The sequence below is a fragment of the Tiliqua scincoides genome, chromosome 1 (assembly GCF_035046505.1).
Source record: "Tiliqua scincoides isolate rTilSci1 chromosome 1, rTilSci1.hap2, whole genome shotgun sequence".
Classification (NCBI taxonomy): domain Eukaryota; kingdom Metazoa; phylum Chordata; class Lepidosauria; order Squamata; family Scincidae; genus Tiliqua; species Tiliqua scincoides.
The window spans coordinates 212,049,968-212,073,801 of record NC_089821.1 but is presented as its reverse complement, the minus strand read 5'-3'; the positions used below and the strand labels follow the sequence as shown (position 1 = coordinate 212,073,801).

General features: G+C 39.8%; 1 protein-coding gene across 9 annotated transcripts in view; it reads right to left on the bottom strand.

The window, feature by feature from the left end:
- Positions 1 to 23,834, bottom strand: part of UTRN (utrophin) — a 416,792-nt gene that overhangs the window by 228,065 nt on the left and 164,893 nt on the right. For all 9 annotated transcript variants that reach the window (XM_066615317.1, XM_066615308.1, XM_066615334.1 and 6 more), the window contains 7 exons: positions 23,566 to 23,715; positions 21,950 to 22,034; positions 20,847 to 21,061; positions 19,360 to 19,477; positions 16,138 to 16,343; positions 14,975 to 15,129; positions 4,940 to 5,129 (listed from right to left, as the gene is read on the bottom strand). In XM_066615317.1, the coding sequence (XP_066471414.1) occupies positions 4,940 to 5,129; positions 14,975 to 15,129; positions 16,138 to 16,343; positions 19,360 to 19,477; positions 20,847 to 21,061; positions 21,950 to 22,034; positions 23,566 to 23,715 (1,119 nt within the window). The remainder of the gene's footprint in view (positions 1 to 4,939; positions 5,130 to 14,974; positions 15,130 to 16,137; positions 16,344 to 19,359; positions 19,478 to 20,846; positions 21,062 to 21,949; positions 22,035 to 23,565; positions 23,716 to 23,834) is intronic.

Here is a 23,834-nt window from a genome sequence, read left to right as displayed (position 1 = left end):
CAAACAAAATTATTATTGTAGCATAGAGCTGACACAGCGTTCCTATGTTCCTACAAACCTACATCTAAGAAGCTAGAAATTATTAACCAGCTATAAGAGGGAATCTATAGGAAGTAACTACAGCCTAAAACAATTTTTCCAAACTGTGTGTTGGCACCCACCAGTGGGTCATGGGCTGATTTTTGTTACGTCGTGAATAGTTCTTGAAACACTAAAAAAAATACTTTGCAAGCACACTTCCCTGGTTTACAGAAGAAAAGTGTTAGCTGGAATGCTATTCTATGGTATGAAGTAATTTCAGGGTGACCAGATGTCTCTTTTTCCTGTGAGCAGGCCCCTCCAGGCAGTGAATAGCCTTTTTGTAATTAATAAATTATATGTAATATAGTTTTAAATTTAATAACCTAGTGTTTAAATTAACCACATGAAATCAATATACGAGTGTTTTCAGTTTTTATTTTGTTATGTCCTACATTTTTCTTGGATGTCCAACATTATGGGTTGCCTTGTCCTCTTTTGCAGTTATGACATCTGGTCACCCTGGGTAATCTTAATACCCCCAATTAAAAATGTTACATTTTCTGATTTTCTCTAGTAATTGGTGTGCTGTAGATAAAGTGCGAACCCAGTTTCAGCCTTTTGTCTAGACTGGAAGTCCCTAACTGCACATTTTGCTGTCCAGTTGAGCCTTCTGAGTACCCTAGAATGACTGTAAAGGTTTGCAAAAACAGCCCTTGAACTCTATTTCTAGGGACAGTCTAGCACAGGGGTCTCCAAACCCCAGCCAGGGGCCAGATGCAGCCTGCAGCAAGCCTCTTTCCGGCCCGCTGCCAACCTCTTGTCCCCTGGAAGTCTCTGGTCCACTCAACTGAACATGACCAGAACTGTGCTCTGATTATGTCTAGGGGGTGTTCTGAGGGCCAGAGAGGTTGAATGAATGAGCCCATTCATTCACTTATTCACTCATCTAAGTTCCATTTCTAATTTATTTATTTAAACTTTATATTTAAATTTTTTTTCCAGCCCTCCACACCACGCCAGATATTTGATGCAGCCCTCTGGCCCAAAAGTTTGGAGACCCCTGGTCTAGCAAATGTCTCACACATGTACTATACATAACCTCGGCAGCACATGATCACAATGGCGATGATGATATTGATTGATTAGTAGGTTGATGAAATATTTCTTTCCAGATATCTTTTTTTGTTGAGTAGGTCTCAACAGATTGTCATTTTAAGAAGTGGGTCCCGATGCTAAAAAGTCTGGCAAGCACTGGTGTAAAAGTTGAAACATTACATTCAGCTATTATATTAGAATGAAATGAAAAGGGTCCTGAGCATTCTAATTTTGGAAATTTAGAGTCTGCAACCTTTCTTATGCTTAAATTTACATCAGTTTGTTACACTGACAATTTTACTCAAATATTTCACAGTAAAAAGTACAAGGTAAATTTCTACTTGCAACAGAACCTTTCCACTGAAGGCATCAAAATATGATCAAACCATATAATAAATTAGCAGCAGATACTGCACTTTGTGCGCACAGTATTCATATGGACTGAAATGCAAATAATGGTGTTGCATTAGCAACACAGATCTGGTGTGCTCCCTGGGGCATTTGGTGGGCCGCTGTAAGATACAGGAAGCTGGACCAGATGGGCCTATGGCCTGATGCAGTGGGGCTGTTCTGATGTTCTTATGAAAAACTGCTAGACAGGATGGCCATCCCCTAGCAATTAGAAATCCAATGCTTCTAAATATGGAAGCCTGAAGGAGCAGCACAACCAATAAAATAGTATGCCATGGAGAAAGAAGTGCCATAGTATCAAAGGTTTTACTTTGTGACATACTGCACTGCCTCAGATCATTAACTTTTCAGTATTTGCTACCAATATAAAATGTACTGATAGACTTCCCCCCAAAAGCAAGGACAGCCTAATACATTTTTGCAAACTCATGTAGTTGCTCTGCACAGTGTAACAGGAGCATCCCTAAATCTTTTCCACTATTGCAGATGATACTGGTGCATACGACCTGTGAGATGAGACTGCAATATCTAAGTTGACACAAAAGACTCCAAGGAAACACATCTGGGATAACATGGTGTTTAACCGACACCTCTAAGATGTTACTCTAGATGTTACACTAAGCCAGAGGTTCTTAAGCGTTTTACGATTACAGAACCCTCAATGATTCCCCAATATGTCACCGTACCCACTACCCTTTTGACGTCAAAATCATCATCACCACCACTAGTCCTATACCAGTATGACTTCAAAAGATGTCAATAAAGTTTTATTTACATATAAATAGTTAAGAACAGAACGCCTCAATCTGTATTTATAATGCTGATAGTTAATAATCTAATCCAAGAATAATTTTTTAAAAAATTGTTCAGAGATTGAGTACCATGATTGGGTTCCCACACCCCCCAAAGGGTATGGGTACCTCCAATTAAGAAACTTGGGTCAAATGCCCATTTGAGACAACCCTGCAAGAGAAACTTTTATTCATCTCAAACAGAAAATAAAATGTAAGGAGTAGGATATGCGGAAGAGATATAACAAGATAGCAGTCAACTCCTATATTTCACAGTAGTCAAGTGAATAACTGCATCCAAAAATGGGGAAATCGAGTGTCATTCTTAAATGGTCTGGGGGCACACAGTTTGCCAGAGCATTAACAGCTATGCGTCCATTTTTTTACATTTGCCATTAAAAACCTCAGTAGATGAGTTTTTGTCTTGAACACTATGAAAAAATGCTTGGATTGTTAGCTTATCATCAACAGATTATTGTTCACCAAACTCAAATCCAACTTTGTTGACTTCAAAAAGGATTTTTCCCAAAAGTTGGAAATGAAATGCACACAGCTCATCTAACCTTTATGCACCATCTCTCATTCATTTGTACATTGATAGAGCCTACAATATATTAAATAATAGAAGAAAATTATTCAAGGAGAAAATGTGTTTAAAAATTCAGGAAACATGGAGATAAATACACAGCATTTGAATGATGTAAACAGAACTAACAGAGTCCATAAGTCTAAAAAAAAGTACACTACCGTGTTTTCCTCTCAATAAAACACTCAAAAAGAAAGTCTGCATGTTTTAACGATGCTATTGAACTGCATGGACTTAAAAGCCAGAACTTCACCAAAAGTGGAGGAACACATTTGCAGCCTCAAATGTACCACTAAGCAATGACCAAACACATAAGTAGCAGTAAGGAAGGAGTTTCAGAATGGAAAAAGATTAGATTTCCCACTCCCAATACTCAGGGATAAGATCTTCTACCAATTTGATTTCCAAAATCTACACAGTATATTTAAAGAGACCTACTCATTTCCCAAACATTTAAAATGCATTGCTCTTTAAATGATGCTCAGACTATTTCTGCAGCTTACCTAAAGATTTGAAACATCAGTGTTAATACAGAAGCAATAAGCGACCCATTCTTCCCATAATGCTTACGAATGTGATGGTCATATTTGCTGGATGAACCAACTAGTTTCATGAGGCCAGGGGGCTTTGAGTCAATAAAGAAAGATAAACTGGATGATTCACAGATCAGAGATTTTCAACCACTCTGCTGCAGCACAGTGCTGTACCACAAATGGCCTGCAGGTGTACTGCAGGAGTTTGGACAACATATTAGGACCATTGGGGTATGTGAGAGCCTGGCTGGCAGTGTGGTGCACCTTGTCAACTGTCAAAAAACTGATGACATGCCTTGATAATTTTGGAGCCTTCTTAGTATGCCATGAGATGAAAAGGACTGAAAATCACTACCACTGATGGTAATAAAGGGTGACTATAATATACTCTATATCCCATCTTTTCTATGTATCTAGCTTGAACTGTGTCCCTCTTCCTTCATGGTGGCCACAGAAACACCAACAGTCTGGGAGATGAAAAGGAAGAGAGGAGCCAATCAGGTGAAGATGCCCTAGCACCACCTGCTAGTTTCTCTTTGGACACCTGTTTGAACTGTACCCCTTCCTTCCTCAACTGGTTACAGAAACACTAACTGTCCTGTGAGAAGGAAGAGAAGAAAAAGGAAAAGTTACCATTTGGTCTATAGATTAATTGATGAGAGTTGGTTCATCAATTCATCAATTCGCCTCTTCAGAGGAGAAAAGGTGGGGAAAAAACTCTGCGCAATAAATAAATAATCTTCAGAAAACCCCGAAAAGGCAACTTTGAGCAACTAACAAGGTCAACAGAAAACTTCTTAAAAGTTTATAATTGCTTTTTTAGTCTCATTAGTGTTGATTCACCTAGACCACCCTCCTACTCTTAAATATTTATGGAAAGACTAAATACTCTACAGAAACTGAAGTTGAAATGCTGTTTCTGTTTGTTTGCCTGAAATAAACGCTGGTCACCCTTCCCATAAAAACCTATGCCTAGAAGATAGATTGGATTACACTTTTTCTATAGAAACTAATGGACACATACAAGAAAGAAGTACATTAAGAAAGGTCGCTTTGTCCTGGGTCTTTGTGCTACGAATCATACCATTGAAACTTGCTTATCAGTACACAACAGGAAGCACCTTCAAAACAGGACAAGCTATCAGCCATCAAACTCTGCTTATAACCATATATTAGGCAAGGAAAAAAAGGGGAACAAGTAAAAAAGCTTGCACAGTTCTGACAAAAGCCTCATATATCTGAGAGATTCCATTTGGGCAAAACTTGGCCTTGTGAGCTCAGAAAGAGTCCAATATTCCAGCTCTGGATTTTGCTTAAGAAGCATGGAAATCCTTCAGAGACTAACAAACCAGCTCTAGCAGCCTATGGGGTCATTTCTGAGAGCTTTGAAAGTGAAAATTCTGATCTGCTGGACCAGATGTAAGTTTTATGGAAGAAATGTCATTGTAAGCATTCCTTTCAAGATGTGTGCTCCGTATGCAACAGCTCTTTATGCCTCTTACCTCTATCTGTTTTTTCAGTTCCCTTCGAGAAGCACTGTCTTGAGCAGCATTTTCCCGTTGTGATGCATCTGCAAGGACGTTAACAGTGGCTTCTGCTTCTTGCATCCATTTGAAAAAACTCTCAAAATCCTTGAGTAAAGTGTGCACTAGCTTCAGTTCAGTCTCCAAGGCACTCTGTCTGTTGCCAGTTCTGGAGAGGAGAATGAAAAAGCTGTCATCATTAATATATGGAAGCTAATATACTGTATTTACCAATATGCTAAACCTTAGAAAAGTTATACAATGAAGTGTCTGTCTTGTTGCCATAACCAAATCGCTACATTGCAAGAAGAAACTACTGCCAGATTTTGGAGTTGTGTTCCCCACCCCTACCTTGACAGAGAGCAAGAAAACAGCTCTTCACAGTGAATGAAAACAACTCCCTAAGGCAGCATGTGCTGTATAAACCACATTGCTGTTAAAAAGTGGTACAGATGTTCTTTATTTTATCACTTACTTGGGAGATAGCAACTACGCTTAAAGGATTAGTGTAGTTTATACCCGAGAGTCCTTCCCCCCCCCCATTCAATTTGCCTTCTACAGCACTGATTGTCTAAATTCTACTTAAATATTTGTAGTACTTACAACCTGGACTGACTTAAAAAATTTCTTATGAGGTCATGTCGCTTATAGTCCTTTGATATGCAAAGCTTAATTTCTGTAGATTGGTTGGCCAATAGTCTGGTGCCCTAATGAAAATGCCAAATTTGTTTTTTGGTTTTTAATTTTCTTTCCAACAATCTATAGCAAGAAGTATACCAAATTGCAAAACTATAGTCCTCAAAAGTCATTCTTTCCAAATATTTACTTCAAGTATTACATCTTTAAAGAATAAGATAGATGGTAGAGATTGACTACTAGGGGATGTATTTTTGAGTAACCCAAGGAGAGGAAAAAAGATCACATTTCAGGGATAAGTTTTAAAGAGAAATAAATGGAGAACATCTATTTTTTCCCCTCAAAAAGGTATCTACCATTTGCTGATATGTAATGGATATATCAGAATTAATACCCTTACAAATAATACTCTATGACTCCCCCGTTTTCAGTGTTGAAGATATTGCTTAGCAAGAGCAAACATATAAAAAACAGCTATATGTGAAAGAATGATACCAAAGAACATCAGTATCCCATGGTACTTCCTAGGATTTACCAATAGCATAAATATACACTTTCACAAATTAATCTGAAGCAGGAGCACCTTAAAATTATAGTGACTTCCAGTCCGATCTTTTTAATCCTAAACTCGCACAGAGTCTGATGTTGTTTCCCCAAGAAATGTTCATCTACCCTTCCTTGCAATAAAACACTTTAGTATTTAAAAAAAATTTTTACCTTGCCTTTCTTATCACAGTGGAAGCCCAAGGTGGCTTACAATCAAAAGAGATCAAAAAGAAAAAAGTTACAGGTGGCCCTCCATATCTGTTCAGTACCCACAGATTTGAATACCTACAGGTTCTGAAGGGCCCCCAAGCCCTCCAAATCTGACTGGTCCAGTCAGGTCCAAGGGCCCTTTTAGGCCAAAAACTGGAAGTTGTATTTTTTGACCCTCTGGAGGCCTCAGAAGGCCCTCTAGACCCAACCAGAGTAGCGTTCCTGTCAGGATGCAGTAAAACAAAATCAAAACCCACATTGAACATTGCAAGACTATCACCTACCCCACTACCTTCCATCACCAAATGTCACATACTCACTTCCAAAACTGAACAAAAAAAAACCAGGTTTTTGCACATGCTCTGGAGCATAAGATAGGAGCCAACCAGGACTCTGTAAGGAGGGCATGCCACAAGGTCAGCCCACAGAAGGCAAGGGCACCTGGTACAAAGTCCAAGATTATGACCTGACATACAAAATGAATGAATGTACATGAGGAGATGATTCCCTGAGATACCCAGGTTCCAAACCATTAAGTGTTTCAAAGTCCATTAGCCAGCATCTTGAATTAAGCTTAGAACACCAAATGCAATTCATGAAGAAATAGGGTGCTGAGATCTCAATCATGAAGAAATAGGATTATAGGATCTCAGCCATGTGGTTCTGGTTAAAAGCCTGGCTGCACATCTTGAAGTAGCTGAAGTATCCAAATGCTTTTTATGGGCAGACCACACAGAGTGAATTACAATAATCATGCGCAATGCCACTGTATAAGGGGAATTGGGATATCTGCCTACAATGGCCGTGACTATGCAAAACCTGCAGCATATAAAAGAGATCATTGTCCCTGAAACACTCTGTACATCTCAGAAGCCTGGATTCAAAGGAATGGGAAACGGGGCGTATAAACCAAATGGGACTTTTACTTGGGTTCCTCAACAGCAGCCTCCATTTCACTTAGTGCCAACCGGCTTGTGATACAATAGTGGAAAGGTCAGATTTTTTTTAAAAATTGAAATTCCACTGAGCTATAAATGACCTGTATGTAAGCCTAAGTAGCTGAATATTGCAAATTTTATCAAAAGCTAAGTAATTTGAAAAATTGCAGAGCAGACAGATTTTATTTAGGACCACCAGTTAAAGTTCAAAGTTTATTAGGTTACACAGCCCATACGCCATACACCAGGGCTTTTCAAACTGGGGCGTTGTGATGCCCCAGCCTGTGGGCCCTTGCCTCTGTCCTCTTAATGGGCAGGGGCAGCCTGGAGGCAGGGTGGAGACAGCAGCACGATCCCCAGGATCGTGCTGCTCAGGGGGCCGCAGGGACTTGGGAGTACTTCCCCAATCCTCCTGCAGCCTCCCCAAGGTGCAGGGAGCCTGGTGCGAACCTTTGTTAGGGCTCCCCGCAGCAGTGAAAGTGGAGTTATCAAGCTCCACTTCTGCTTTAGCAGAGGCGGGGTGCGATCGCTCCGCTTCTAAATTCACTGCTGCAGGGAACTCTTACAAAGGTTTGCACTGGGCTCCCCGCACCCTGGAGAGGCTGCAGGAGGCTTGGATAAGTGCTCCCAAGCCCCTGCAGCCCCCTGAGCGGTGCGATCCTGAGGATCACACCGCTGCCTTCCACCCATCCACGCTGCCTCCCCCCCCCCCCCCCGCAAGAACTTACAGTGGCTCAAACTCTCCTGGAGAGTTTGAAAACCATTGCCATACACCTATAAGTTTGAAATTAAACAAAAATGGGCTACATCCCCAATAAATCCTTTGCAAAAACTGCTTAACAGTAGTTTCAGTCTTGGAGGGTCTGGGAGCATTGAATATTTTTGCAACCATTTATTCAAGTATCTATCCCTAGCTGTTGTATACGAGCTTGTATTTTGGGCAGCAAAAGAAAACATTTGATGGTGTGTCTAGTTCAGTCAAAGGATAGTGACAGTAGCTTTGTTCCAGTGGTATCTTTTGAAAACCAACTTTCATCTGTGCAGTTGGGAGTGCATTACAACTTGCAATCATATACGCCCACATCAGCTTGGGAACCATTAACATGTTGAAGCAGATGGGCAAAGTAAATTTAGCAGGAAATCTGATGCTTAAGTAAAGTGGAGAGCATTTCCACTTGGCTTCATCCTGAAGGCAGTCCCAATCTAGTTGAAGTAACTTTTCTACAAGCAATGTCCACCAACTTGCATTGAAGTTAATTAATGTTCTCTGGAAGCCCAGCTTACACATTTTCATATCAGTTTCATCATTCCATTTTATCCAGCAGCGTTCTTATGCTGCTAATTTTGTAAAGGCAGGAAGGTGTTTAGCATTTGCTAATCAATGCTTAAAATTGATAATAACTTTCCATATCAGAGTTAAGATCTTTGGGAACCCTGATTCGAAACATATTACTATGGAGGCTATACATGGAGGTAAATTAATGTAATCTAACAAAATTTAAATTAATTTTCAGGTTACCAAAACTTCAAAGATACCTTTCAGTTCCTTCTAGTTCATTATATCAGTCCTTCCAAACCAACATCTCCCCCTTTTTTTTCAAGAAATGGGCTGCCTACTCAGATGCCATCCAATTGAGAAATTTGTTGTCATCTGTGGATTCCACTGTAACAGAGGCCACAGGGGTCTTTTTAAAGCTTTTAATGGGATGCTGTAGTTCTATTTGTAGTAATGGGGAGTGTAACCCCTCCTAATTGCCCAATTTGTTTCTAGATTATACATTGTGTGTCTGTCTCTGTGTCCACACACACACACACACACATTTTTTTGTCTCTTTTTTAATATGCCAGTAAAGGTTCTGAGTCTGAATCTTTCTAGAGCTTGAAAAGGTAACAATTTCCTCTATCAGAAGGCAACACTATCTTTAATATTTCATTCTTCATTACCTAATACATGAGAATCTAAATGATCTCATGTTACCAAACAAATGCATAATTTTCTATCACTCTTTCACCCCCAATTACAACTGTCCACTGAATAATCAACCATGTTAACCAGTACATTAATCTACTTTTCAACCTCTGTGCCCTATTAAGCTGCAACTGTAGCTGACTGCTAAACTGAATTATCACCACCATAATTAAAAGTAAATTATATTAGTTATACAGGTATAACCTAATTATCCTCTGATTTTTTTACCCACAGCAGCAGACAACCAATCTCTCTCTCTCCAGGCACTTAGAAAGGCTTCACTCCTAGGCAAGCAACCCCCTCCCTTCCCCCTGGAGCACATGAAAATGCAAAGCAGAAGTGATTATCACTTCCACTTTGCATTCTCTTTGCATTTTTCCCTGGGCTCCCAGTGAAGTGAAGGGAGTGATTGCTTGCCTCAGAGTGAAACCTTTCTAAGTGCCTGGAGATTGATTGATTGTCTGCCTGCTGCCACTCTTGTGCATTACAAAGGTAAACAAGGCTATTTTTAAATCACTGAGCAAGAGGGCTTTGTTTTTTTAAATGGATTTCCTTTTACACAATTCTCAGCATCCGCAGGGGTTCTGGGAAGGGAAACCTCACAGATACCAAGACTCAACTTGTATTAGTATATTACTACACTAAAATATATCAAAGTAAAAATGGATGTGTATAAAAAATTTAAATCCAACTTTCTTCTGATAAAAAAGTAAAAGGACAATAGAGAATGTAGGAAAATAGGGGCTAGACATTCAAGGAATAGACGGGTTTCAGATGATAATCAAAGTGATGGACCCAGATCCTCATTAATATATTTATGTATCTAGATTTATTTAGCACCTTTCCTCAGACTACAAGTCTGGTGCTCCAGGCTTTGAGGTACACAAGATGAAAAGTATTAGACCAGATCTCTCTCTCAGCAATATCAAAATGGCCCCTTATATTATGTTTTAATGCTTCATTCTTTTTTTCCGGGTACATCTTATCTGACGGTGTTTGTTTCCTTACTCAAGGAAATGTGCTATAGTACACATTTAAAGGAAAAATCTGTTCCTTGAAATAATGAATTTGACTTGCCATCAGCACAAATACTACCAAATGGAAGTATTATTCAATTTATATATATACATAAACTGTGAAACTTGGTCCTATATTATTACTTTTTCTGTTAAAGTAGACCAAGGGGAAAACAGACTAGGAATGTTTCCAAGATAGCTAATCTAGAACTGATGAAAATGAAAGAAAAACGGAATTGCCTTCTTGCTGAATCAGAGCAAAAACCTATCTAGTCAATCATTCTGTGTGCAATACTAAATTAGCCAGATGGTCATAGGCTGAGAATCATGGAACATCATTTCATTTTCCATTTGTCCCCTACTATTGTAGGGGTAACCAGAGTTACACTGTCTGGATTGGTGTTTCAATTTTCAGTGCTTCAGTAAATTTCAATCTCCCCTCAGCCATGAAGCTTCCTAGGTGACCTTGGGCCAGTCACTTTCTCTCAGCCTCACCTACCTCACAGGGTTGTTGTGAGGACAAAAGAAGGGGAGCAGCTGAGTACACTGCCCTGAGCTCTTCGGAGGAAGGGTGGGATAAAAGTGTGAAATAAAATAAATTCCATGCAATTTCATGCATTTTTCCAGTATGACCCTAACAGCTTGATCATCTGCATGCCTACTCAAAAGTAAGTCCTACTTGTGTTCAACGGTACTTACTCCCAGGAACATAGATATATGTGTCTAGCTAAGATAGACACATACCCTGGATAGTTGCAGCCAATGTAGGGACTATTAGCATAGAGGTTTTCATCTATAGCTGCCCTCAATAGAATTAAGCAAAAAAATTGACAGGTCAGAGAAGAAGTCCAGATTCACACTGGAGTCAGTAACAAAGATTAAGACAAATGAAACTAGAGTTCCATAATCTGTAGTCAGTATAAAAGGTCCAGGTAAAAAGGTAACTGAACTTGGAGCACAGGGCGAGCACGTGTAGTAATATAGAAACTGAAATTGTTGCTGCTTTATTGCCATAGCGATCAGATGCATTTTTCGAACTTCCTTCTGCTTTTTAATTTTCTTTTTTTTATTAAAATTTGATGCTGTGGCAAGGCGTCAAAAGGTTAGATAAAATGCAGCAATGAAGATTTGCAAGTTGGTGAGGAACGAACACAGCATATTGATCAAAGTTATGGAGTTATTGATAGATTGCTCTCTCAAGTTAAAGGTGCTATATACATTCAATATGCTACACAGTGGGAAATAATTGTTTATACTCCAGGGCTCAGACCACAGCAATCTCCTTAATGCTAGTAGCTTTTAAATGACCTCAATCAATACAAGTTCCACTTCACAAGAACAGTGATACACTTCTTTGTGTTTTAAAGCAATTTCACTATGACAAAGTTTATCATTTTCAGTATTTCTTAAAGAGTATAATTTGTGTGTGTGCGTCTCTCTATAACTATTCTTTATTATGTGGTATTCCAATTAGTGAGGATACAGCAGAATAAGGAACTGTGGGGGGAGAGGAACACATTCATGCACTTGTGGAATCATAGGAAAAGTGGGGTGAAGGTACATTTCAAAACTTACAATATGATAATTTTCCCTTTCTCACTAATTAGCTTAATTGAAAAGAAAAAATTGGAGAATGTCAAGAACCTGTAAAATGAACCAGTGCCTTCTGTCAGCAATACCATTGAGAATTTAAAGACCAACACCTACAACTGCTTAACAGTTTTGAACAAATGTCACAGGTGACCTGGTCATATTTCTCTGAATAATCCAACAATTTCAGTTTAAAACTGAAACCCCAGCATTGATGCAGGTCTCCAGTGAGGTTTCTGAAGCAGCATAACACCACACCCCAAGGAAAGTGCAGTAATATATGTTGTAGTCACAACATGGTTCCGTTTATTGGAAGGATAAAGTAGATAAGATTTGTATTTTTACCTGTATAAAGACAGGTAAACTGGTGATTTCAGATTCATAGGGTATTTCCATGGAATCAATGAGCTTGCCCCCCACACACACACACGTTCCCCGTTTGTACACAGGTCATCTGTCTTCTTTCAAACTAATACTTTTCTAAGCACAGTATATGAAAAATGGACAATGAAACAGTTGTGTATTGTGTGACATGATTGATGACGCTAATTTTAATGTCTCATAGTGCTACTCAAATGTGTCATGCATGTTTGATAACCTGAAACACAACCTGCCAAAACTATCCAGCAAGTTTCATGCCTATAGTTGGCTCCAAGTCTTCAATATTCCAATACCGTTTCTCCACACTAGTTCCCTAAATGGTCTTTGACATGAAAAATTGATAAGCTAGGGGAAGTCACATAATTATTTGTGAAGTTCATTACATTCCAGTAGACATTAGCTACATTGCAATGTGTGTACTTTTAATAATACACAAATATAATACACAAATAATAGACAAATATTTTTAGGCATGTGCAAAGGTTTTGTAGAACAGAGTACAAACATTTTAAATAAATAAAACAAAGCTTTTGTATATCTTATGCCTCTAGAATTTTTTTAAGGCTGTTGAATGGAACTCAAAGTGTACACAATAAACAATAGTTCTAATTACAATCATAGGCAAACAGGCCAAATTGTAGATAATTGTTAGCCATGGACAAGGATACATATGTTCATGTGCATAAGTTACACCGGATAGTTCACTGTGGCCTAGACAAACATCTACGCTATGCACACAAAAGACTACTCTGTGTTAATCTGCCTTAGAGAATGAGATATTTATGTATAAAGCCAATTTCTGAATGACAATCTCCTCTCCCTTGGCATTCTCAGGATACAGCATTACTTATCCAAATGTCATTGTGCTTCCTGTCAAACTGCTTGCTCATTTATTGCCTTCAAAGTCTGTTCCACTGCTTAGCTTCATTTAAAATCATTTTATAGCCACTGTTCCCATCACTGAGTCCCAATAAAAATGACTTCATGCTGCATCGCCTCAAAATTATTGGCCAGATTTTACCCTTCAAACTCGTATGCCAAAACAAATTAGTCATATACTACACTAATATTATCTGTCATGTTAATTTTTAAAAATGCTGCTACTCTCATTCCAGGCAAGAAATATTACATTAAGAATGAATTCAATTGTATTTTATTCAGAAATCTCCAGTACAGCGAGGTGTATAGTGTTTGGATGGTATGTGAAATGTGTAACTTCCAAGTCTGTAATACTTTGTAATTCCAAGATCAAACTAAAAAAATTTAGCATTTTGGGGCTCTGTATGTCAACAGGCTGAAGGAAATTCTGAGACGAGGAAAGAACCTCTTGGTTTCTGTCCCATTTTTACTGAAAATAAAGTTATGAAATAAGCAATCGTGAAAATAGAAACATGCAATTCATTCACCTACACATCTCTAGACCAAAGTAAAATTATTCAAGGTTATGAAGAGTGCAATAGCTAAAAGGAGAAGCATATTAACCAAAGAAGAAATTGTGACTGAACCACAAGTGTGCTTTCCCATGTGGGAAAGATCATTAACTCTATTCAGAATTTTTTTTTAAATACTTCCACATCTGGAATCACTAACAGAAACAGCAAAGCAGTGTTTCTTGAAGGGTCAAGAAGCAGAAAGCTCTCTTCAAGGGGATCATCAGTAAAGGGACAAAGCAGTGGATCTGAGATGCAATTGATGTTTATAAGCAAAACTGATGTTGAGAAGTAAAACTCAAGGGTCCAGCTCCAAGGGACATTCAAGTATGTTGTGTGGCAATGATACAAATGATATTGTTCTGACAGACCTAGTAAGAATGTGACCAAAACTTGATTTGCTTTAGTTATACTGAAAGAGGCATGAGCACTGGTTTTTCATTTAAGGGGAGCCTTCCATAAGAAAACCTATAAGTTCCTGATAAGGTAGTATCTAAGCCTGAACCAAAAGGGAGATGCTTTTTCCATAAACATTAAAAAACAAACTGCACCCCTTTTGATAATATTTCAGTGACTCTTTCAAAGAAGAATGAAAATATTCACCTATATAGCACTTTCAATAGGCTTGTTTATCAGTGATATTAGCACACAGCCAAACATGACTGATTATGTAATATTATGTCACTATCCCAGTTGGCAAGTTTCACACAAAAGATACGCACTCCTATGCTTTATATTTTTTTTATGAAATAATGCATTCTCTCTCTCTCACACACACACCTCTCAAAAGTACTACTTCAGACACAAAAATTTTAAAGGGAGAATATTTGCTGCATCTTAACAATACCTGTGAAACTACTTCAACCAATTTGAGAGGACACATCAATCAGACCTGGAAGATGAGCAATATCTATTTGCCTTCTTCTTAGTCTGTACAATGTTGCTTACTGACAGGATACTGTTAGGAAAGGGTCCATAGGACAACTGTGTTTTCAGAGAACGGTATCCATAGAGTCCATATTTATTAATTAATTAAATGAATATATGTTAGGAACTTTAAGAAACTGTGTGTGAACCCTGGATCCTGCACAAATAAAAGTGTTATTAAATTGGTCATCCTACTCTGTCCAGGGTTACAAGTAAAAAGAGGTGAGAGCTAACTCTTGAATTAGGTATGCTTGCTGCAATGGTAAGAAAAAACCTTCAAACTAGATTACACAAGGACCTCTAACCTGTGCGTTGATTGGCGTATACTGAAAACCTGAATTTTATTTAAAAAATATGATTTTTTTGCATACCTTTGCCTCAGATTAATCCATGAGGTATTCAAATGGTTCATAATTTCCTTCACCTTTCTTGTGTCATCCCCATCGTAGTCATGAAGAAGTTTATCAGAGAGGTCATTGAATGAACTCATACTAGCATCCCCTTTATCTAGATCCTGCATTAATATCTGCAAAGTAAATTAAGAACAATTAACAACTAATCAAAGTCATGTTGAAATCTAGGAATACTCTGCCATGTTCTGATTAATCCTTATGCTGAAAGTATTGTCCCTTCCTCTAATATTGTAAACATTTTGTTAGTCAACTACCAAACGTAAAAATTCAAGAGAAAAGAGGGAAGAATCAGCAAGAGGTATAACATTCCCCAACCCTCCAAATGAAAATTCTAGGGGTGTTTGTTTGCCTGTAGGTGAAAAACCAATTTCTCCTGATTTCTGAAAAATAATGCATTCCTTTGTGTGATTCTCAAAGCCTGATCCAAACAGGCTTCAGTGCTGGTGTTGTTTGCATCACCTAGAGAACAAGTGGTACCAGCAGAGAGGACTGTACCACCCCATCAACACTGCAGCGGAAGCCCCAGCCGCAGCCAGAGCTCAGGTAAACACTGAGCATTGTGGGGATGCATTGTGGGAATGTGTTCCTGGGTGGGGAGGGCAGAACAGGGGGAGGGACAGGACCAGGAGAGGGGAGACCGGTAAAGGCTTCTCCACCAAACCCTATCCCCCATGTTGAGCTCAAAAGCCAGACACAGGGCTTCTTGAGTCTGTACCAGCAAAATAGCTGGTGCAGACTCAAGAAGCCACATTGAGCAGGCTGAGGCTTTATTCAAAGTAAGGGGACGGATGGCCCCTTCCCCCAAGGAGACCTCCAGTCTGCTTGAATCCAACTATAGCCATTTGGAGCTGCCACTCCTAAACTGGATAGGATTGGGTTGTCAGATATTTCCATACTTTTAAAAAACACTCTTCAACTGCTTCTGTGGAGGTATAAGTTTGATTTGTAATTAACATTCTCCTAATGTGTAAGAAACTTAATAGGATCATTCAGTCAACTTGGAGGATTGTACGGTATGCTATGTGAACATGTTCCTTCTCTCAAAATGGATGTACAAGAATTTAAATTGGATTCATGAAATGACATCCCTAAAAGAAGTCAGAAACCATGTTTGAACTAACTTTGTTTTCAGAAATCTGCTTCATAAGCTTCTCTTTTGGAGCCTGCAAAAGGACATGTAGATGGATCTCATATTGTCCTATAAGTTTCTCCATTTCTTGCTTCTGGTCATCCCACTTCATGCTGTCAGAAAGCATGTGCCTTAACTGCTGTTGACGTATTTCTACCCCATGCTGAGTGCTGTCCCATTGATTCTTCACCTTCTCCACTGAAAAAGATGAAGTAGAATAATAACCACACGTAATCATTTTGTTGATATTATCAATCTTTGGTAAAACAGTTCAAAAATAAGAACATAAGAACAGCCCCACTGGATCAGGCCATAGGCCCATCTAGTCCAGCTTCCTGTATCTCACAGCGGCCCACCAAATGCCCCAGGGAGCACACCAGATAACAAGAGACCTCATCCTGGTGCCCTCCCCTGCCAAATCACCAAGCCAACCATGGGACCAGCATATGTGCTTATGGATTTACCTAATTCTTGTCTATTTATTAAGCACCATCATTGGGCCTTGTGCTTTGCAGTGTATGAAAGGCCAGATCCTGCTCCAGTAGATTATAAGCCAAAATTTGAGAGGAAAAAAGAGAGGAAGTGGAAACAGGTATACAAGGGAAGCATATTCATTTATTTGAATATATAAATATTCTGGTCAGGAGGTCTGTCTAGAGCAGTGATTTTCAATCTTTTTCATCTCGTGGCACACTGGTAAGGCACTGACAATAGACAAAGCACACTGTGCTGTCAATGTGGGCTCACACCCCCCAATGGTCCTATTGATAAATGACCCTCTCCCAAATTCCCACAGCACACCTGGGGACCATTTGCAGCACACCAGTGTGCTATGGTACAGTGGTTGAAAATGACTGGTCTAGAGCCATCAGTAATGCCCAAAGATATCAACTGAAGGTCACCAGGTTGAGATCACCGGAAGCTTCCATGAGCTACAAGACCTTGAGAAGTGACCAACAAGCTAAGCTGTTCCATCTGCTCTTTAGTGAGAGCAAAGAAGCCATCTCGGCTGTCCTTTAGTGGAAGAAAAGGAGCTGTTTGTCAGTCTGCATGGAAGGCAGCTGTGGCCAGAAGTTACACTAGACTGTAGAAGAGAAACCTGGAATGTTGTTGTTGAAAGACTAGAGCTTCTTTGTTACTGTAAAAAACCCCTCAAGGGTTTAGAGAAAACCTGCCTATGTGAACCGCCTACTATCAAAGGAGTAATCCAATGGCCAAAAAAAGTGATATATATAAATACTGATTATTTAGACCAGGATGCCCAAACCCTGGCCTTGGGGCCATTTGCGGTCCTTGGGCCCCCCAATCGGGCCCGTAGGGAGCCCCAGTCTCCAATGAGCCTGCACTGGCCTGACATGACTGCTCTCAGCATGAGGGCTCACTGCTCATGGCTGCAGTTCGCTTGCTGTTTCCCTCTGTCGCTTGCTGTTTCACATATGTGAAGCAGCAATGGCAGCAAAGGAAAGGCCAGCCTTGCTTTGCACAAGGCCTTGAGCTATCACAGCACCTTCATTCCATCTCTAATATATTCATTTATGTATATTTATTCAAATTTTAAACATAAATTGATTTTTCCCCATCCCCCAACACAGTGTCAGACAGATGATGTGGCCCTCCTGCCAACAAGTTTGGACACCCCTGACTTAGACCAAGGGCCCAATCCTATCCAACTTTCGAGCATTGATGCCGTCACAATACAGCCTCAAAGTAAGGGAATAAATGTACTCTTACCTTGAAGAGGCTTCAGTGACTGCCCACCATCACCACAGGAAGCAGTGCATGCCCCATTGGCAAGGCTGCATCAGCACTGCAAAGTTAGATAGAACTGGATCCTTAGTTACAGAGGTATGGAGACCAGGGTATAGTGCCAAAGGCTTCACGGAAAAAGTGAGCATTGAAGAAGGCTTAGATGAAAGTAAGAGGAGGCATTATGCATGTCTTGGAGGCAGTTCCAAGCACTCGCAGATGCAAGGAAGAAAGCTTGCTGAAGGGGTGGGGCTGAACCCAGTTTCCAAGTTTCCCAAGTCATTTTTGGTGATTCAGGAATAAACTATTGAAGCTATAGAAATTGTGAACTTTTCCTGCACACTTCCATTTTACTTTCATTTTGTATTTGACTGACATTTAGGCTAATATAGTGGTTTATCTCATCTTGCCCTTATTCCCCCAGTCCCAATACCTTGAAACTTCACCAGAAACAGCACTTTTTGTATTTCCCCTTCCTTTTTGTTGTTTCCATTCAGGATTTAAAAAACAAAACAACAGACTACAGAATTCTACAAATGAAACTTTCATCAGTGTCTGGGGGAGGGGATGAAATGAATGATAGTGACTATCAAAGAAGCAACTTTTCTCTATCTAAACTGAGAAATTATAGACATTACTATGCATGCCCCAGTAGTTCATCAGAACTACTGACCAAGGCTTAACTCTCTTTAACAAATCTGTTTACTACAAATTACCCATTGCACACATGCCTGGGGAAAAATTTGGAACTCTTGTTCACACAAGATAACTGAGGTATAGAGAACTAGAAAATACTAAGTATTCTAGGTCAAAGGGTGCTTCTACCTGCAATGAATACGTTTTAGAGCTGCGGTTCTTAAACTGTGTGTCCGGGACCCATCAGTGGGTCATGACCAAACTTTTGGTGGTTAGCGTAATTAACAGAGCAAATTAGGCTATGTGTATCAAGGGTTAAACAAGTTGCTATGGGGGGAGCACTGCACTGGTCACCATTATAGCCACACCCCTAGGCATTTATAGATCAGGCAGCAGCCTAGGGCTTCTAAAAGGTTTGAGAACCACCGTTTTAGAGAACGCTTTTTTATTTTGAACTGGTACACAAGCATATTTTGAAGTGCCCCCACCCACAAAGTGATTTCAACTAACTGAAGGTTCAATGTGTAAATCTATAATCTTGCAGGAGTAGTGGGGGTACTAAAAAACATTGAACACAAAAATGGAGAAAGACTTTTTGCTATTGGATCTACTAGGCTTTACCTATAAACTTCCTTTAATCCTTTGGATTCCACCCTGCCTCCATTCATGACTTACAAGGTTCTGTCAGGTTCAACCTAAACCCACACAAGTTCTACCCCCAACTCTCTCCAGTAATAATTATTGCTCACTCAAAAACTTAGCCAGTCTATTCTTTCCATATCTATTATATTCCCTATCTCCCCATATTTCTCTTTAGCAAAAATATACATACATTTTTCTGTGATTGCAGTTCTAATGTCAGAACTTGATGTTTTGTTTTTCAAATTTTGAGCCAAAGTAAAAACAGAATCCAGCTGGGGATGACGATGCTCTAAATCCTCTTTTGTTATCTATAAAGAACCAGGATTAAAATGGATTACCAGTGGGTTAAATGAACAAATTCCAAGGAGAAAACATTTTGTTTTTGAAGGCTTTCAAGGTAATAATGACTTAAAAGCAACTTTAAATGTAGACATATTTTATTATTTCATTTGAAGCCACAGCACCAACCAGAAGTCGGTGCTTTTGAACTACACATTAAATTAGGGCTCCGTTACCCACTTTAGCATCACAGTATCTTCACAAGGGTTTCTTATCATTAACTTGGACAGTGTGAGATATAAGCGGATGTGAAAACAAAGTTGGTGATGTTTATATTGTTGCAATGGATTAATGTCTGCAGATGTACCTGCGTTCTATAACCTTTTCCCAGGATATCAAGACATCTCACCCAAATTTATCTGTTTCTCCTTTTGCAATGTGGGTGTGCATTCATTCTCAGGAAACCTTACACATTCTTGCTCACTAGAAGAATACTAGAATCTAAACAGCCATTTCGATTTTGGAGGGAAGCTAAAGCAAGTACTCGCATAAATGTATTTTAAAGCCATTTCTCCCCCACATGGCAAATAGCCGAGAGGCAAATCTCTATAACAAGCCATAGAGAGCTCCATGGAAGTCACAGAAGCAGTGTATCCAACAACAGACTGCTGAAGGGATCACTGAAATCAATCCCATGAAACTGCATTACAGATAATGTAGTACAAACTTAATTTGACTATTATTACCTAAGTTTAAAAAAACTTGCCGGGTAGTTACTGATTTCCACCACTTTCTAAAGTTGCTACTGTAAGAAGGAAGGAAATTGTCGACATAAATGTATAGCCACTTCCCTGTTAACTTCTGCCAATATAATTTTCAGTGCGAATACAGATATTTCCTTAAACTCAATCACAGGCTGCCTAGGGTTGGATCTCAATGATTAACAGTTATTGAGCAAGGCAATTAAGCTACATTAATTGCATTTCATCATTTTCAGCTGGATGCACTAAAGTCATTTTTTAGATAATGATCACTTTTCAGGAAAGTGAACTTGTTCTAGTATTCTCCATTGTACATCATATACTAGGGCAGCAGAAGGCTCTGAGCATATAAACAGACACATAAGCACTTGTAAAATCAGTTTTGGCTTTGAATTAGTAAGGTCCTTAGAGGCATTTTACTAAGGGCTTAACCACTGACTGCATAACACTGCCAGTAATATTGTGTTCAAAACCAGATTCTTCTTCTGAAATAGAGCCCTCTTTATCTTAAATCACTGGTGGGCATTTCAACCTCCCCCATCTCCAAGAGGATCTCCTTACCACCCAACAGAAAGTAAGCACATGGCAAAATGCCTTCCAGATTTTTTTTTTTTTAAGAACCTTGTGGATCACATACTTTCATCCGTGCAATTGTTCGATTGATTTCTTCAGCATTTCCCACAGTAACTATGTTAGACTTGAGCATCTGGTCAATCAATGCCAACCAGTCAGCCAATTCTGTTGTCGTTTTATCCAGATCAGCAGGTGAGGAAATTTCTAAAGGCTGCTGTGTTGGAGCAACATTTTCCGAGGCAGAGGACACTAGCACCATCTTTTGGAGAACAGGGTAGCCTAAAACAATACAGCATACATAATTTGCTCAGCATTTTAACTTCTAAGTATGTACCAGAGTTTATTTGCAGTTGGATAAGCAGAGAACAAAACACCAAAACTGGGAATTTAAAGAATATTCTCTTTAGGTTCCTCCATTCCCATCCTAAGGAGTAAAAATGTTAAATGGTTAGGCTTCAGTTCCACAATTTTCAAAATACCCACTCAGTTTCATATACCTAGCAATTCATCATTTGGTCTACTGCCCTCCAGGCCCAGAATGGCTGTAGAAAGATTGTCATCAGCACAAATTTCAAATGGCATCATCCTCTTGGCAGGCTTAGAGACATGTGAGATCCTCAAACCAAGGTAAGCTTACAAGCACTGGAAACACAAGCATGCAAAACCTGGACAACATGAAAGCTACCAACCAAGGAAGCAGTCACAAGCTGCAGCCAATCCTGGTTACTACCTGAATGCATTCCAAGAAAGAACAGATTCAAAAATTATTTGGCAGGAAGAAAAATGCCACTGAGTCATCATCAAACATTAGCTGTTGATCCTCTGAACCATCCATACGAAAGACCACACACCAGTGCATATCTTCAAGAGTCTGATAACATGATAAGACTAATTTTTTGTTTATTGTGAATCTTCAAAGATACCTTCTTTGGTTTTATTAAAAAAAAACCATGAGAAAACATTTCTTTCAATACATTTAGACATATGGTCTTAATTAACCAGTATCAGACCCTTCTATTGCCATAGCATCTTACACATGCTTCCCCTTTGAGATCAAAGAAACATGTATGATGCATTTGCCTCTTTATTCAACTCCTAAGATGTAACAAGATGACAAAATTATCCATCATTATCTCCAATGAAACACATTGGCTGCTCAGAACTTACCAGAAAGCTCTGTCTGTGGCACAGGATGGGTCTGATGAACATAAGCCTCTAGTTCTCTCACTCTGTTGGGTGTTTCTCTGAACACCTGAAGCAGAAACAAAAAGTTGCAACTATTTTTTGCCACATGACAAAAAAAAAAAGTTGTTTTGCCACATGACAAAACAGAGATAACATTGCTAATAGCACAAAACAAAAACATGTTCACTATACAGAGGGTTGATCTGAGAAGTCATCTCATCTCAGTTATTCATTTATTTATTCTCCCATCACAAAAGGAATACCTGCTGCCAAAGCCACACCCACCCCTTAGCTGCATACCAGGCTCCTCCCACCCCTGCCTGGTGCCCCCAGAAAGCAGCACACCACTCAACCACCAAGGAAATCAGTCCAGCATAAATCCTCCCAATAGTCCATCATAGACATTCTATAATCCAGTACCATGTAGGTTCCAAAGGAGCTGGATTATTGGAAGTCTTCTGTAGCTATAGGCTACAGCAATTTGTAATACAGCATAAGGATAATATGATATAAAATGCTTATAAAAATTATTTATATATGAAATTTCTTGAAATGTAGAAAAAGGGAAATATTAAACAGTAAACATTAAAACATTAATGTAATTACATTAATCTAATCCTGTGGTTTTCAAACTCTCCCAGAGTTTGAAACCCACAGTAAGTCCTTGCGGATGCAAGGGGAAGCAGCGGTGGCGGGAGGAAGGCAGCGACGTAATCCCCAGGATCGTGCCTCTCAGGGGGACTGCAGGGCTTGGGATGCACTCACCAGTTCCTGCAGCATCCGTCCTGGGTTGCAGGGAGTCCCTGCACAAGCGTCTGCAGGGCTCCCCAGGTCAGGAGAATTGAAAGTGGAATGATCACTCCCGCAAAAACCAGAAGTGGAGCACGATTACTCCACTTTCACTTCTGCTGACCTGGGGTGTCCTGCAGACACTCGCGCAGGGCTCCCCGCACCCCAAGACGGCTATTGCAGGCACTGGTGAGTGCATCCCACTCCCTGTAGCCCCGTTAGAAATGAAAGTGGAGCGTTTACGCTCCACTTCCAGTTTAGCGGAGGCGGGGCACAATTGCTCCACTTTCACTTCTGAAGCATCAGGGAGCCCTGCAGACAGTCGCGCAGGGCTCCCCACACCCCCGGGAGGCTGCAGGAGGCTCTGGTAAGTGCAGCCAAGCCCCTGCGGCTCCCTGAGCGGTGCGATCCTAAGGACTGTGCCACTGCCTGCTCCCTGCCTCCTGGCTGCCCCCACCCCTCAAGGGGAAACAGGCCAGGGCCCTCAGGCTGGGGCGTCGTGACACACCAGTCTGAAAACTTCTGATCTAATCTGAGGGAAATATTCCAGACTCATTTCCAAGAGCTCTACTTCTGACACTATGCAGGCTGCTGTAAAATGAAGGTAGTTACTGAATGAAGTAGCTCCATGCTGTTAGAAAGAGAAACACTTTCAACTAAGATTTCAGTACTTATATGGTGCACTACTCTCACCACTAACATGTCTGAAAGTGAATAAGCAAAAGTGAGTGTCTGACAACAATCTTTGCAATAAGATAAAAGACATTTAATGCTTGCCAACTGCAAGAATTCCATATTACAATACATACCTTCTTCCATTTAATATTAAGGATCCTCAGTCCATCAGAAATATTCTCTCTTTCTTGAGATCCCACATTTTTAGTTGAAAGCACTTCTGGTTCATTTCTGTTCAGCCACTTCAGTTTTTCTCCTTGCACATCCATCTCTTCAATCAAGCCCTAAAGGGTTCAGTGAGCATTTTCAGTCAGATGGTAGTCAACTTTTTTTTTCACTATATGGAAGGTACTTGTTTATGCTGCAGTTCTACAGGAATGCCACAGAAGGTGGTCTTGGCCAC